Raw genomic sequence first — 14,541 nt, forward strand, 5'->3', positions numbered from 1 at the left:
TCTTACCATGAGTGCTTTCTGACCCTCAGAAACACTGCAAGAACATGCAAACTCCATATAGAAGGTACTACAGCTGAGAATCTTACCATGAGTGCTTTCTCACCCCCAGAAACACTGCAAGAAAATGCCAACTCCATATAAAAGGTACCACAGCTGAGAATCTTACCATGAGTGCTTTCTGACCCTCAGAAACACTGCAAGAACATGCAAACTCCATATAGAAGGTACCACAGCTGAGAATCTTACCATGAGTGCTTTCTGACCCTCAGAAACACTGCAAGAACATGCCAACTCCATATAGAAGGTACCACAGCTGAGAATCTTACCATGAGTGCTTTCTGACCCTCAGAAACACTACAATAACATGCAAACTCCATATAGAAGGTACCACAGCTGAGAATCTTACCATGAGTGCTTTCTGATTCCCAGAAACACTGCAAGAACATGCAAACTCCATATAGAAGATACCACAGCTGAGGATCTTACCATGAGTGCTTTCTGACCCTCAGAAATACTGCAAAAACATGCCAACTCTATATAAAAGGTACCACAGCTGAGAATCTTACCATGAGTGCTTTCTGACCCTCAGAAACACTGCAAGAACATGCCAACTCCATATAGAAGGTACCACAGCTGAGAATCTTACCATGAGTGCTTTCTGACCCTCAGAAACACTACAATAACATGCAAACTCCATATAGAAGGTACCACAGCTGAGAATCTTACCATGAGTGCTTTCTGACCCTCAGAAACACTGCAAAAACATGCAAACTCCATATAGAAGGTACCACAGCTGAGAATCTTACCATGAGTGCTTTCTGACCCTCAGAAACACTGCAAGAACATGCCAACTCCATATAAAAGGTACCACAGCTGAGAATCTTACCATGAGTGCTTTCTGACCCTCAGAAACACTGCAAGAACATGCAAACTCCATATAGAAGGTACCACAGCTGTGAATCTTACCATGAGTGCTTTCTGACCCTCAGAAACACTGCAAGAACATGCAAACTACATATAGAAGGTACCACAGCTGAGAATCTTACCATGAGTGCTTTCTGACCCTCAGAAACACTGCAAGAACATGTAAACTACATATAGAAGGTACCACAGCTGAGAATCTTACCATGAGTGCTTTCTGACCCTCATAAACACTGCAAGAACATGCAAACTCCATATAGAAGGTACCACAGCTGAGAATCTTACCATGAGTGCTTTATGACCCTCAGAAACACTGTAAGAACATGCCAACTCCATATAGAAGGTACCACAGCTGAGCCTCTTGCCATGAGTGCTTTATGACCCTCAGAAACACTGCAAGAACATGCAAACTCCATATAGAAGGTACCACAGCTGAGAATCTTACCATGAGTGCTTTCTCACCCCCAGAAACACTGCAAGAAAATGCCAACTCCATATAAAAGGTACCACAGCTAAGAATCTTACCATGAGTGCTTTATGACCCTCAGAAACACTGCAAGAACATGCAAACTCCATATAGAAGGTACCACAGCTGAGAATCTTACCATGAGTGCTTTCTGACCCTCAGAAACACTGCAAGAACATGCAAACTCCATATAGAAGGTACCTCAGCTGAGAATCTTGCCATGAGTGCTATTTGACCTTCAGAAACACTGCAAGAACATGCAAACTCCATATAGAAGGTACCACAGCTGAGAATCTTACCATGAGTGCTTTCTGACCCTCAGAAACACTGCAAGAACATGCAAACTCCATATAGAAGGTACCACAGCTGAGGATCTTACCATGAGTGCTTTCTGACGCTCAGAAACACTGCAAGAACATGCAAACTCCATATAGAAGGTACCACAGCTGAGAATCTTACCATGAGTGCTTTCTGACGCTAAGAAACACTGCAAGAACATGCAAACTCCATATAGAAGGTACCACAGCTGAGAATCTTACCATGGGTGCTTTCTGACCCTCATAAACACTGCAAGAACATGCAAACTCCATATAGAAGGTACCACAGCTGATAATCTTACCATGAGTGCTTTCTGACCCTCAGAAACACTGCAAGAACATGCAAACTCCATATAGAAGGTACCACAACTGAGAATCTTACCATGAGTGCTTTCTGACCCACAGAAACACTGCAAGAACATGCAAACTCCATATAGAAGGTACCACAGCTGAGAATGTTACCATGAGTGCTTTCTTAAGCAGAGGTGTCAAGCATCACATAGTTCTGGCTCTGCTGTCTCTTAAAAAAACTTTTACAAGCAATTGCAACTACCCTTTCAAACATGTTTAAAAATGAAATAAGGACAGTTTCATTCATTTCAATTTCCCTGCCAAACCACAAAACAGAACTAGTAATAAAACAAGAATTTAGTGATAGCTGGATGGTTAACACCTACAACCAGCTGAATATACTAAATAAAAAAATGCAGCACCTCAGTCAAGCACCAACAACAGCAGCGACACACCTCTGAATTCTTGGCTGCGTTTAAAGAATAATTGTTTCTGGGTTCAAAGTAAACTTGGTAAAATTCTAACCTTATTTAGATTTATAGCTCCTTTATAGACAAAGTCCTGGAATTATTTTGGGTCAGTGAGCTTCTGTTTTCTTTTTTCCAAGTCAGTTTATTTGTTTTCAGAATCATCTGACTTTACCACCTCCTCTAAATCTTCAAATAGGCTCTTAGAATTTTTTTTATATACAATTTCTCCATATTTTCTAAAACGTTGTTCTGTGTTTTGCTACTTTGACTACAGTGAGGTGCGATATAAATAATAGTATGTTCCCTAATGGACCCGCCTATTGGCTTATTTGATTGTGAAACTTTATCTCCAACAATAATGAACTGCTACATCATCTTCTTGTGATGATGTTTATTTTTAAATGCATTATAGATGGGGGGGGGGTTATCCTGTCTGATCTTGTGATATATAATTTCAGAGCTTCTTATGACAGACATTTTTATTTTTTTTACTACTGTTCTTAGCCAAAAATACAATTAAAACACTGCAAAATGTTGAGAGGATGTGAGGATCATGGACATGGTGCTTCTGTCAGAGACAGTCATAGAAGAGAGGAAGCCCCCCCGCAAAAAAAAAAAAGTCTTGGGATAAATGTCTCATCAGGCATTAGAAAAGCAGGGACTTCGCTGGGAAAACACAGCACTGACATCCAATTTGTTGTGATACCAAGAGAATGTTTCTGATCCAGTTTGATGAAATGACAATCTGGCTTATGTTCCATGTTCTGCCTCACACTCAGCCAATTATTTATTAGGGCAGATTCACCTGAACTATTTGAAATACACAGGGAAGCAATTATAAATACATTTTTCACTGATGCCCAGCACAATTTATTTATTTATTAATAGACCCTTTCAGGCATGCTCTGTGCCCTAAGGGTAAGGGTAAATACAACTTATATATGAATATTTAAAGTAGCTAATCCACCAGCATGTTTTCATAGGTGGGCGGAAAATAAGAAATAAGAGTATCCAGAAAAAAAAAAACACGTAAATATGGGCAGAGAGAAAATGAAAAAGTCCATGTACACAATGCCCAGAGTTCAGGATTGAACTCCTAAGGTGCTGTCTTTTAGATGCGACATTAAACCAGCATCACACCTGTCTGAGTTTGAGGTATCTCAGGTGGATGTAAGGATAGCAAGGCATTTATAGAGAATGAAAGCTGGCACTTTAAGATTTTTTTAAATCATAACATTCACAATAATACCTCAAAGAACTTCAAATAGTTCAACTTTAAGGAAATCTTTAAAGGGTACAGTCCCTCTATACAGTAATAGAACAGATATAAAAGAATAAGCGAAAGAAATTTTAGCCCTTCCTTTTCATACAAAATAAAATATAAGAAATGAACAAGAAATAAATATGATCTTAAAACAAAAGAACTCTAAAATTTCTTCAGTATCTTGTTCCAGTTTTTCCCTAGCCACATGAATCCCACCTTGAGTCTTCTTTTGAAAGTATGTCATGGCTAGTGGGACTACCTGCACCAACTAATAGTAAAGTAAGTAAATAAATAAATGCAAAATCTGAAGTAGCTCATTTGATTGTTTCTAGTACCATTAACATTACTTATTAAGATACAGTCATGATATCTAAATAAATCCTCCATTGATTTACACAAACCCATGAAGGTATGAACTGTCCTATTTTGCTGTTATTTTTAGGTACTTTTTTGGGTAATTTTGTCATTAGAGTGACTAGTACAGATTCTACAGTTTCTAAGTTAGACATTTATCCATTTATTCCTGTGAAATCTGTTTTTCAGATGCAAGCCTGACTACTATAACCTAGAAGCAGGAAACCCCTCTGGTTGCACTAAGTGTTTCTGCTTTGGACACTCCGCTAACTGTGTTAGTGCAGATGGGTACAGCATCCATACAATACACACATCCTTTGATAAAGGTGAGCCAAAAATGGGATTCGAGCAAAATAATATATATATCTAAAAAAACAAACTGGGAGGTGTGACAGTAAGGTGAGTAGAAGTACATTGTGATGTTTATATTAATTGGAACAATGCCTATCCTCAACAGAAAGTTGAAGGACATACTTCAATATTGCTTCAACATAACACAGAAAAGGGAAATATCTTGTACTTTTATACTCAGCACGTCAGTCTGTCAGTTCTTACAGCTGCTTGATCCTATGTATAACAGGATATGAAATTTTTTTGAGGGGGAGAACAAACTTCACAGAAATGTATGGGGTGCATTTTAATTTAGCCTTTCAGTGGGTAAGTGTCTTTCTAATCAGATCAGGACTAGCTCAAGGTGAAGAATCATTTTGGACTTCTACAGAGTATGGGGTCTGTTTGGAGTAAAGACCTACACACACACGCACACACACACACACACACACACACACACACACACACACACACACACACACACACACACACACACACACACATAGACAAACCCCAACACATGCAAAAATTACACACTCATACATTCACCTTCCTTCCCTAACCCACACAAACAACTTACAATCTCACATACACTCAAACTCCCACCCAAAACCCTTACAAAGCACTGACTTACCTTAGATTCTATGTAAATGCATACACTACGCCGAACAACATACAAACCAAACAGCGCACATCACATAATGTAAAGCCATAACTGCAAATTCAAAATATTTGAATTCGAGATTGTCCACCTTTGACATTTGAAAAATCCGCCTTTATGGTCGCAAAATACTGACATTCGAGATTTCAGTATTTCACGATTATGAAGGGGAACCATATAAATATATATGAGATTTGGGCAAAATAATATCTGTATCTAAAAAAATAACTAGGAAGTCTGATAGTAAGGTGAGCAGAAGGATATTGTGATGTTTATATTAATTGGAACAATGCCTATCCTAAGTTTTATATATATATATATATATATATATATATATATATATATGTATATATATATATATGGCTAGGTTTGTATAGGCCCTAGGACCAATAGCCTAGTACCAACCTATGAACATATATATTTATATATATATATATATATATATATATATATATATATATATATATTATTTCTGGGCAAATGACAACCAGAGGGATCCCAATGTTTTTTCTCTCTCATTTTATAGTGGCAAATAGCACTGTGGGTCTAAGGAACCTGACATCCTTTCACAAAACAATAAATGGATGTCAGGAGAAGATGGTGGTGGTGGGGGGCAGTGCAACCCTTCAGTTTTAAGAAACACTTGACCCAGTTCACTTTTTAAAACATTTCCTGACTTCATAATCAACTCTTCTTCTTTTTTCATTCAAATTCAAGATTCTGAAGGTTGGAAAGCAGTGAAACTCGATGGTACCCCAGTCAACCCTAAATGGTCCTCACAATTCAAAGATATCTATGTAAACACAAGGACTGTCTCTCCAGTTTACTTTGTAGCACCTGGTAAGTATATGCAACAGATTGCTACATTTTTTCTTATTCTACAATAGTAAACTAATAAACCTCTTGTCAGCTCTAAGCATTAAATCTTGTATTGACATATTAGACTTAATGTGCAAATAAAAAGGACAGCACCTTAAAGAAAAATGTTTTATTATTGATCCATTTTTACCAATTAAATCAGAGGTGTGAAGAATCGTCACTACTCACACACCATTTCCTGTTTCTTCATCATGGAAACTGTTTTACACTTCTCATTACTGGGAAAATCTGAACAAATAATAGCTATAGCTTAAGTCATAACATTTTAATTTGTGTGCATTTCTAACTCTTAACTTTGCAGCATTCTATTTTTTTATAATTTGCTATTCTCAGGTGTGGCTTGTGTTATTGGGTTGATAGGAAACAACACATCCATCTTGTTTGGTAAGGTAATATTAGTTTTACTGAGCTTATTTTTTTTTTGTTTTGTTTATGTTTGAAACTGCTGTACCTAAAACGTTCCTTGTATTCTATGCTGTGATTAGTGAAAAAATAGATACTTGATGAATGATGTCTGCTGGACTATTTTCAAAACAGTTCAGCAAATATGTGGATCTCTTTGCTGTCATTCAGATAGTTATGTCTGCTTTCACCTCCTCCCGTCATAATTACAAATGTTGCAGTGCTGGTGTTATGGGATTTGGTTGGGCTGTGAGGAAATGCAGTCAGAAAAGATGGCTGCCTAGCTATCATGCTAGTCACTAGAAACCCTCTCAGTCCCACCTGCTGATGTGATACTTCATGACTGATTACCAAGCAAAGCTGGCTTAGCCAATCATAAGCAGCATGATAGCTTCAGCTGTTATAAGTCAACCAATGGAGGAAAAAGAAAATACATATCATACAGGTACGTCATGTCCATGTTTTAAAGACAAGAGCATGGAAAAGCAGATCCAGACCCCACCTGATACTGCCACCTTCCCATAGATGCTCATAGTAATACTTTCTTCCCATTAATAGCTGGGTTTGTTCTAACTTTTTTTTGTTGTTGAGGAGTAACCCTCGTTGTCATCGAATTACCCATATGAACCCTTCAAAAAGTCCTCCTTTTTTCTAATAACTTTTGTATTGATTTGAATATTTGTCCTTACGGAACTTATTACTTGTGAATAAGCTTTCACAGCTGAAGCAGGAGAAGTTTTAAGGCGGCATGGTAAAACATTGCTATGTAGTAAGTATTGTTACAGTGATCCTGTGACTCACTGGGCTAGCTCTCTTTCTTGCCTCATACCTGTGGACTAGCCCTGTTATAGTATTATGTCATTGCCTAGGAATTTGTGTTTGACTAATAATTAAATGTACGAGCACGCCAAACCTCTCACGTGGAGCAGTGCACGGCCAACCAAACAATTCAAATCACACAACGGCCAGCAAGTGATGTTCCAAAAAGTATTTTATTGATAAAGTACACATAGGATATAAAAATATATCCTGCTCCAGACCGGTTTCGGTTCCCCTTCTTCAGTGGAGCAAAGACAAATGGATAAAAAGCCAACAACAGCACCTGATACCATTTATAGTATCAGTCAAATCAATCATCCAATCAAAATGCAACCTGTTAGACTGAATGAGACCAGCACCCCATATAGTGATCTTCAAATCTGTGAAGACACCAAATAATGTGTGAACACCTTCAAAAAAAACAAGGTCATAAACATACATAAACAAATAAAAATAGTATATGAGAAAACCTTTCATAGTGGCATGCCTTAATAAAAAAACATACCTAAATAAAAAAATAAAAAAACTAAATATGATGTTAAGGAACATCAATCAAACCAAATGACCAGTGTCAGATCTTATATGTATGGAACAAGAAAATTATTTATATATTGAATGATCAGCAAGAGTAATATGAATGGCCTACATCAGTACAACATATATATGTTATTAATATAGTGGTTTTATGCAGGATCATATGTATCTTAAGAGTAGAAAGATATGTATCAATATAAATATACTATAGGTGATCATTGATGCCGGGGAATAATGCACCCAGATGTACAATCCAATATTTCTCTTTTTGTGTCAAAATGTTTTCCCAACCTTGTTGATGACTCCTATCACCAACAATCCGATCAATAATAGTGAACTTAAATTTTGCCGTGGGATGTTTAACTGTATGTAAATAAAGAGCATTGGTTGTTTTCTTGTTTCTAATATTACTCCTGTGTTCCCCAATTCTAATTTTGAGAGGCCGAGAAGTCTTGCCCACATAAAATGCAGAACATTGACAAGTGGCAAGATATATCACCCAACTCATTGAACAGTTCCCAAAAAATTTCAGGTCATAGACCTTACTAGTATTGGCGCTGCTAAAAGATTTGGTTTTGTTAATATCCGAACAGGACATACAATGTCCACAAGGAAAGGTACCTATCAGTTCTTTGCCCATAATAGTGAGCTGTTTGTACCATGCCCCTCCACTACCATGATGTTTGAAATGTGAAAACATGGAACTTAAAGTTTTGCCCTTTCTATAAGAAAATTGACAACGTGTCCCAAGATGTTGTCTAAGAATATCATTAGCCATCAAGATATTCCAATTTCTGTCCACCACTCCTCTGATAATCTGATTATTCCTGCCATATGTAGTAACCAGTCTCAAGACCTCATCAACTTTTTGGTTTTCCTGATGGTCCTGATATTGTAAAAGCTGGTCCCTAGTTTGTTTATCAGACCAATATTTTGCAGATTTTATATCAAAAACAGAATACCCTCTGTCATAGAATCTATTTGCAAGATCCGAACTGGCTATCTCATAATCCTCCTGACTGGAATTAATTCTTTTGATACGGCAAAATTGAGATTTAGGGATGTTCCGGACAGTGTGGCGGGGATGCATGCTTGAGGCATGTAGCAATGTATTGTATTCAGGATATTTCCTGTATATTTTAGTGCCTAGTGTGTTATCAGGCTTCCTATATACACTAACATCCAAAAATTCAATATTGGACCTGCTGCTATTGATAGTAAATTCAATGCCCCAAAGATTGCTATTAAGATAATCCACAAATTCTTTGAGATATTCTGCATCCGCCCGCCACACCATCCAACAATCATCAAGATATCTGCGCCAGATGTCCATTTCTACAATGTAAATATTGTGAGATGTATCATAAATTAGGTATTCCTCCAAGTAGGCCATGAACAAATCTGCATATATAGGGGCAAAAGATGCCCCCATAGCAGTGCCTTGTAACTGCCAATAGCATTCACCTTGAAAAAAGAATACGTTTTTATTCAAGACATGCTCACACATGCAGATCAAAAGTGTATTAAATCCCGGTCGATATAGATTTGATTTATCAAGCCAGTATCAAAAGAATTAATTCCAGTCAGGAGGATTATGAGATAGCCAGTTCGGATCTTGCAAATAGATTCTATGACAGAGGGTATTCTGTTTTTGATATAAAATCTGCAAAATATTGGTCTGATAAACAAACTAGGGACCAGCTTTTACAATATCAGGACCATCAGAAAAACCAAAAAGGTGATGAGGTCTTGAGACTGGTTACTACATATGGCAGGAATAATCAGATTATCAGAGGAGTGGTGGACAGAAATTGGAATATCTTGATGGCTAATGATATTCTTAGACAACATCTTGGGACACGTTGTCAATTTTCTTATAGAAAGGGCAAAACTTTAAGTTCCATGTTTTCACATTTCAAACATCATGGTAGTGGAGGGGCACGGTACAAACAGCTCACTATTATGGGCAAAGAACTGATAGGTACTTTTCCTTGTGGACATTGTATGTCCTGTTCGGATATTAACAAAACCAAATCTTTTAGCAGCGCCAATACTAGTAAGGTCTATGACCTGAAATTTTTTGGGAACTGTTCAATGAGTTGGGTGATATATCTTGCCACTTGTCAATGTTCTGCATTTTATGTGGGCAAGACTTCTCGGCCTCTCAAAATTAGAATTGGGGAACACAGGAGTAATATTAGAAACAAGAAAACAACCAATGCTCTTTATTTACATACAGTTAAACATCCCACGGCAAAATTTAAGTTCACTATTATTGATCGGATTGTTGGTGATAGGAGTCATCAACAAGGTTGGGAAAACATTTTGACACAAAAAGAGAAATATTGGATTGTACATCTGGGTGCATTATTCCCCCCGGGCATCAATGATCACCTATAGTATATTTATATTGATACATATCTTTCTACTCTTAAGATACATATGATCCTGCATAAAACCACTATATTAATAACATATATATGTTGTACTGATGTAGGCCATTCATATTACTCTTGCTGATCATTCAATATATAAATAATTTTCTTGTTCCATACATATAAGATCTGACACTGGTCATTTGGTTTGATTGATGTTCCTTAACATCATATTTAGTTTTTTTATTTTTTTATTTAGGTATGTTTTTTTATTTAGGCATGCCACTATGAAAGGTTTTTTCATATACTATTTTTATTTGTTTATGTATGTTTATTACTTTGTTTTTTTATGAATGTGTTCACACATTATTTGGTGTCTTCACAGATTTGAAGATCACTATATGGGGTGCTGGTCTCATTCAGTCTAACAGGTTGCATTTTGATTGGATGATTGATTTGACTGATACTATAAATGGTATCAGGTGCTGTTGTTGGCTTTTTATCCATTTGTCTTTGCTCCACTGAAGAAGGGGAACCGAAACCAGTCTGGAGCAGGATATATTTTTATATCCTATGTGTACTTTATCAATAAAATACTTTTTGGAACATCACTTGCTGGCCGTTGTGTGATTTTAATAATTAAATGTGCCACAAATGTGGCAGTGATCAGGGAATGTAACAACTGCATTTGGGCTTGCTGCTTCATTGGTGGGTTTGTGTATGCATCCATAGCTCTCTCAACTTCCTAGCACAAAAAATCTGAACAAAGCCAAAAGTAATGGGGGGGGGGGCAAAAATAGGGACAATTTTTAAATATTGCTCTTACAAACTTAAAAAGTTGCTCAAGTAAAATGTATTGTGTTACCATATATTTTATGAAGGATATGAAGCCTGAAACTTATATGCCTATCATTATTTAATTAATTCAGTCCTCACTGATTTACAACAAAATTCAAAAACCCCACAATTTTTATGAGGAACAGACCAAAAATATGAGACAAAAATTTGGACATTCTGCAAAAATCTGGACAGTTGAGAGGTATGTGCGCATTGTTTGAATCTCCCCTGTCACATGATTGGGTATTTAAATATTTGTTTTTTTTCTGTAATGCCAGCTGAAATCTCTACAAGCATGTACTGCAGCTGCAGTCCCATTAAAGTTACCTTTCCTATTGCTTGACTTGTGAGTCACTGGAAGCATGCTGGATGATTGAGTCCAACATGTAGCTTTATACTGAAGGAATTCTGTATCCAGAATGGTGAGTGAAAATGGCACGAGATTTAAAGGCTATCAGTATCTATCATACATTGAAACAACTGAATAGGCTGAAAAATCACAGTGACACAAGAAGATTTAATAAAAGTTTTTGTTTTTTAAAAGAGCCTCTGTGCACATTAATTCCCATTTTTACATAGTTAAAGCCTGCTGTCTGTGAAGAGTTCACTATATACAGTTTAGTAAATCAGATGTAAGGACACAGGTTGGAAGAACAAGGTAAAGCAGTGGTGCTTGCAATGGAGTTATCCCAAAAACAGCTATAACTTTTTACAAGCCTGTAAATAAAAATGACAGAAGAGTTCAGGTTTAGTAGTTCAGAATCTTCTCTAATGGAGGAGCAAGGTTTCCACATAATAAAAGGAAAACTGGTCATAGAACCATCATGAAAGCTACTCCCAGCCACTCATTTCATATCTTTCATAGTTCTCAACGAATCAGGGACAAATCTCAATAGAATCAGGGACAAATTAATATTCAGGAACAATCAGGGACACTTTAGAAATAGTAATATTATTAACTGGAGATATTGACCGAATAAGATAATGTGAATTAATATACATTTTTCTGAAGTAAAATAAGTCAATAACTTTCATTATTGCATTATATGTTAAATGTAATTCACCATCTTTTCTCCAAAAGTCATCAGTTTTATGAGGGATTAAGAGGGGCAGAGCTAAAATATGAGTCAAAATCAGGGGCATCTCTGAAAAAAGGGACACTTGGGAGGTATGAATTATCTTTCACATGGAAACACACTTAAAAGCCACTGGGGAGCAGCTGCATAATTTGCTTCATGCATAATTCATGAGCATTCATTGATAGTCTGTGACTTCCTTGTCCAATTAATGCCTAGCATCCACGCTCTGAATTAATCATAATTATACAACGACCCCCCTCCATTAATATTCCAAAATGTGCATGCTGATTGGTCAGTGTGCACATTGTAAATCAAACTTATACTAATGGAAAAAGGTCCGGTCACCTGGACTTTTTCCATTGGTATAAGTCTTTTTTTACAGCAACGGAGAATGCAAGATCTCTGTTGCTTTTTAGACACTGTCTCGCTATGTTAAAGGAGTTTAACATAGTGAGACAGCTTTAAAAAAAAGTGACAGAGATCTTCCTTTCTCCGTTGCTTTTTTTAAAGCTGTCTCGCTATGTTAGATGGGTTTAACATAGTGAGACAGCTTTAAAAAAAGCAACAGAGATTCTCTGTTGCTTTTCTAAAAGCTGTCCCGCTATGTTAAACTCCTTTAACATAGCGAGACACTTTGTAAAAAGCAACGGAGATCTTGCTTTCTCCATTGCTTCCACCCACAGCTCTGATATACTGCGTAAGCATACGCATGCGCAGTACATCAGAACTGCCACAGAATACCAGACAGCTACGGTAGGGCGGCAAGGAGGCATTATACAATGCTATTATTTAAGAAAAGTAAGTATTTTTTTTCTTAAATAATGTCATTGTATAATAGCAATAACCGACTTCTGGGTGTGGGTAGTGCTGGATTTACCCACGGTTGTCTTTGTTTGGCCACTCGGGATTCGCCCTCATGACCAAACCACACCAACCGTGGGTAAATCCAGCATTACCCACACCCAGGCATGGGTTATTGCTATAACCACCAATTCTTTTCCAAGGGGAGAATAATCTAACAGAGTTCTAGCAAGTTTTTCTTTGCTCTTCAAGTGGATATTCATGCTTGGCTGCTGAGTATTTAATTTTATTTTGTTTATTTTATTTGTATTTGTTAACCATATCATCCAAGGAAAGTTCCAGTTATGAGTACAGAATAGTTTCACAGGTGTTACTTTAGACTTTTCAGCAATTACTGAAGCTAAATCTTACAAAGAAAAAAAAAATAATGGTGTGGGCCATTAGACACAGGGGGCAGAACTTTATAGCACAGCACCCTTTTTTTTATGGGGGGGGGATTCATGAAATGTTGCCACCACAGACATACATTACATGAATTAATTTGCTTTGACATTCAACAACAGCTTTCAAAGGCATTTTCTAACATAACCAAAAACTTAACAAGCTAATTAATAATGTTATATGCTCATGATAGTAGTTTCACTGTCTATAGTTTACAGGTAAAATGCCCCTTAGACACTTTTCTGTTTACTAAAAACATAAATGCACTTTTATAACTATACATCTTTGTAGCAAAATGTCTTAATTTGTAACATCTGCAAATAAAATGAATTTAAACAAAGACATTTTTTATATAAGTACATTGCTAAGTCATTTATTAAACAATGTAACTATGCTCAATTTAGAACTTATTACGATGTAGTTATTCCTTATTTGGATTAGCTGCTCCTGTTCAGTGTTTCTGTTCAATCCCACCTATCTTTCAAGTCACCAGCTGCCTCTGTTTTAACCCAAAGTTGCCTGTTGTGGTTCGCAAAGCAGACATGATTTAGTTTTTTTGTCTGGTTCTGCTTTTCCCACAATTCGCTTTATGTCCCATAGTATGATAAGGCCTAGACATTCTAATTTCTGGTGCATGTCTCTGCATTTCTTTACAGTAGCAGATCTGTTTGGCTTTCTTGGTACAATTATAATCTTCTTTCAAAATAAGTAGTTAAATTACAAGCTTTTGTTCTGTATCCTCATTATAATTCATCATTCCTGACAGTATATTGCTAACGGGTGAAGTTGCCTCATTTATTTGGCTGGCCTAGTCAGTCATCTGTGACTTAACAGCCGAATCTGAAGCTGCACAGAGCTGGACTGACAGGTTTTCTTAAGCTTTCTGGTATCCCATAATCTAGATAAGTGACCTGTTTCTATCATACATGTTGACACAAAGTCCCATACATAATAATATGAGTTGTAAAATCATTATGGGATGCTGGTTATGTTTTGCTGCTTGTGACAGGAAAAAGATGAATTAAAATTGGTTTACACTTTATTAGTGTTCAACTAAATAAAGAGTTTACTCTAGGGGAAATGACCTATTATATGAGGTACAGACGATGAGACCTTATCTTAAGAGCTCATGTAAAAGATACCACTATAGGAGTGTAACACCCTCTCCATGCTGTGTAAATCAAAGTACCAAGGCTGGGTACTTAACTCCAGTCTTGTGTAATGAAAGCAAAAATGTAACCTTCTTAACAAGTGGCACCCACTAAGCATTTGAAAAAAAAATGAACTATTATCTTTTAGA

At 36.7% G+C, this 14,541-nt stretch overlaps 1 protein-coding gene across 1 annotated transcript in view; it reads left to right on the forward strand.

Moving 5' to 3' along the window:
• The window catches only part of LAMC2 (laminin subunit gamma 2), a 292,336-nt gene that overhangs the window by 101,035 nt on the left and 176,760 nt on the right, over positions 1 to 14,541 (forward strand). Inside the window, exons 5-6 of the mRNA XM_044085264.1 lie at positions 4,273 to 4,409; positions 5,792 to 5,914. Of these exons, the coding sequence (XP_043941199.1) occupies positions 4,273 to 4,409; positions 5,792 to 5,914 (260 nt within the window). The remainder of the gene's footprint in view (positions 1 to 4,272; positions 4,410 to 5,791; positions 5,915 to 14,541) is intronic.

Source organism: Protopterus annectens, chromosome 10.part0, assembly GCF_019279795.1.
Source record: "Protopterus annectens isolate FY-2018-M chromosome 10.part0, PAN1.0, whole genome shotgun sequence".
In the NCBI taxonomy this organism is placed as follows: domain Eukaryota; kingdom Metazoa; phylum Chordata; order Ceratodontiformes; family Protopteridae; genus Protopterus; species Protopterus annectens.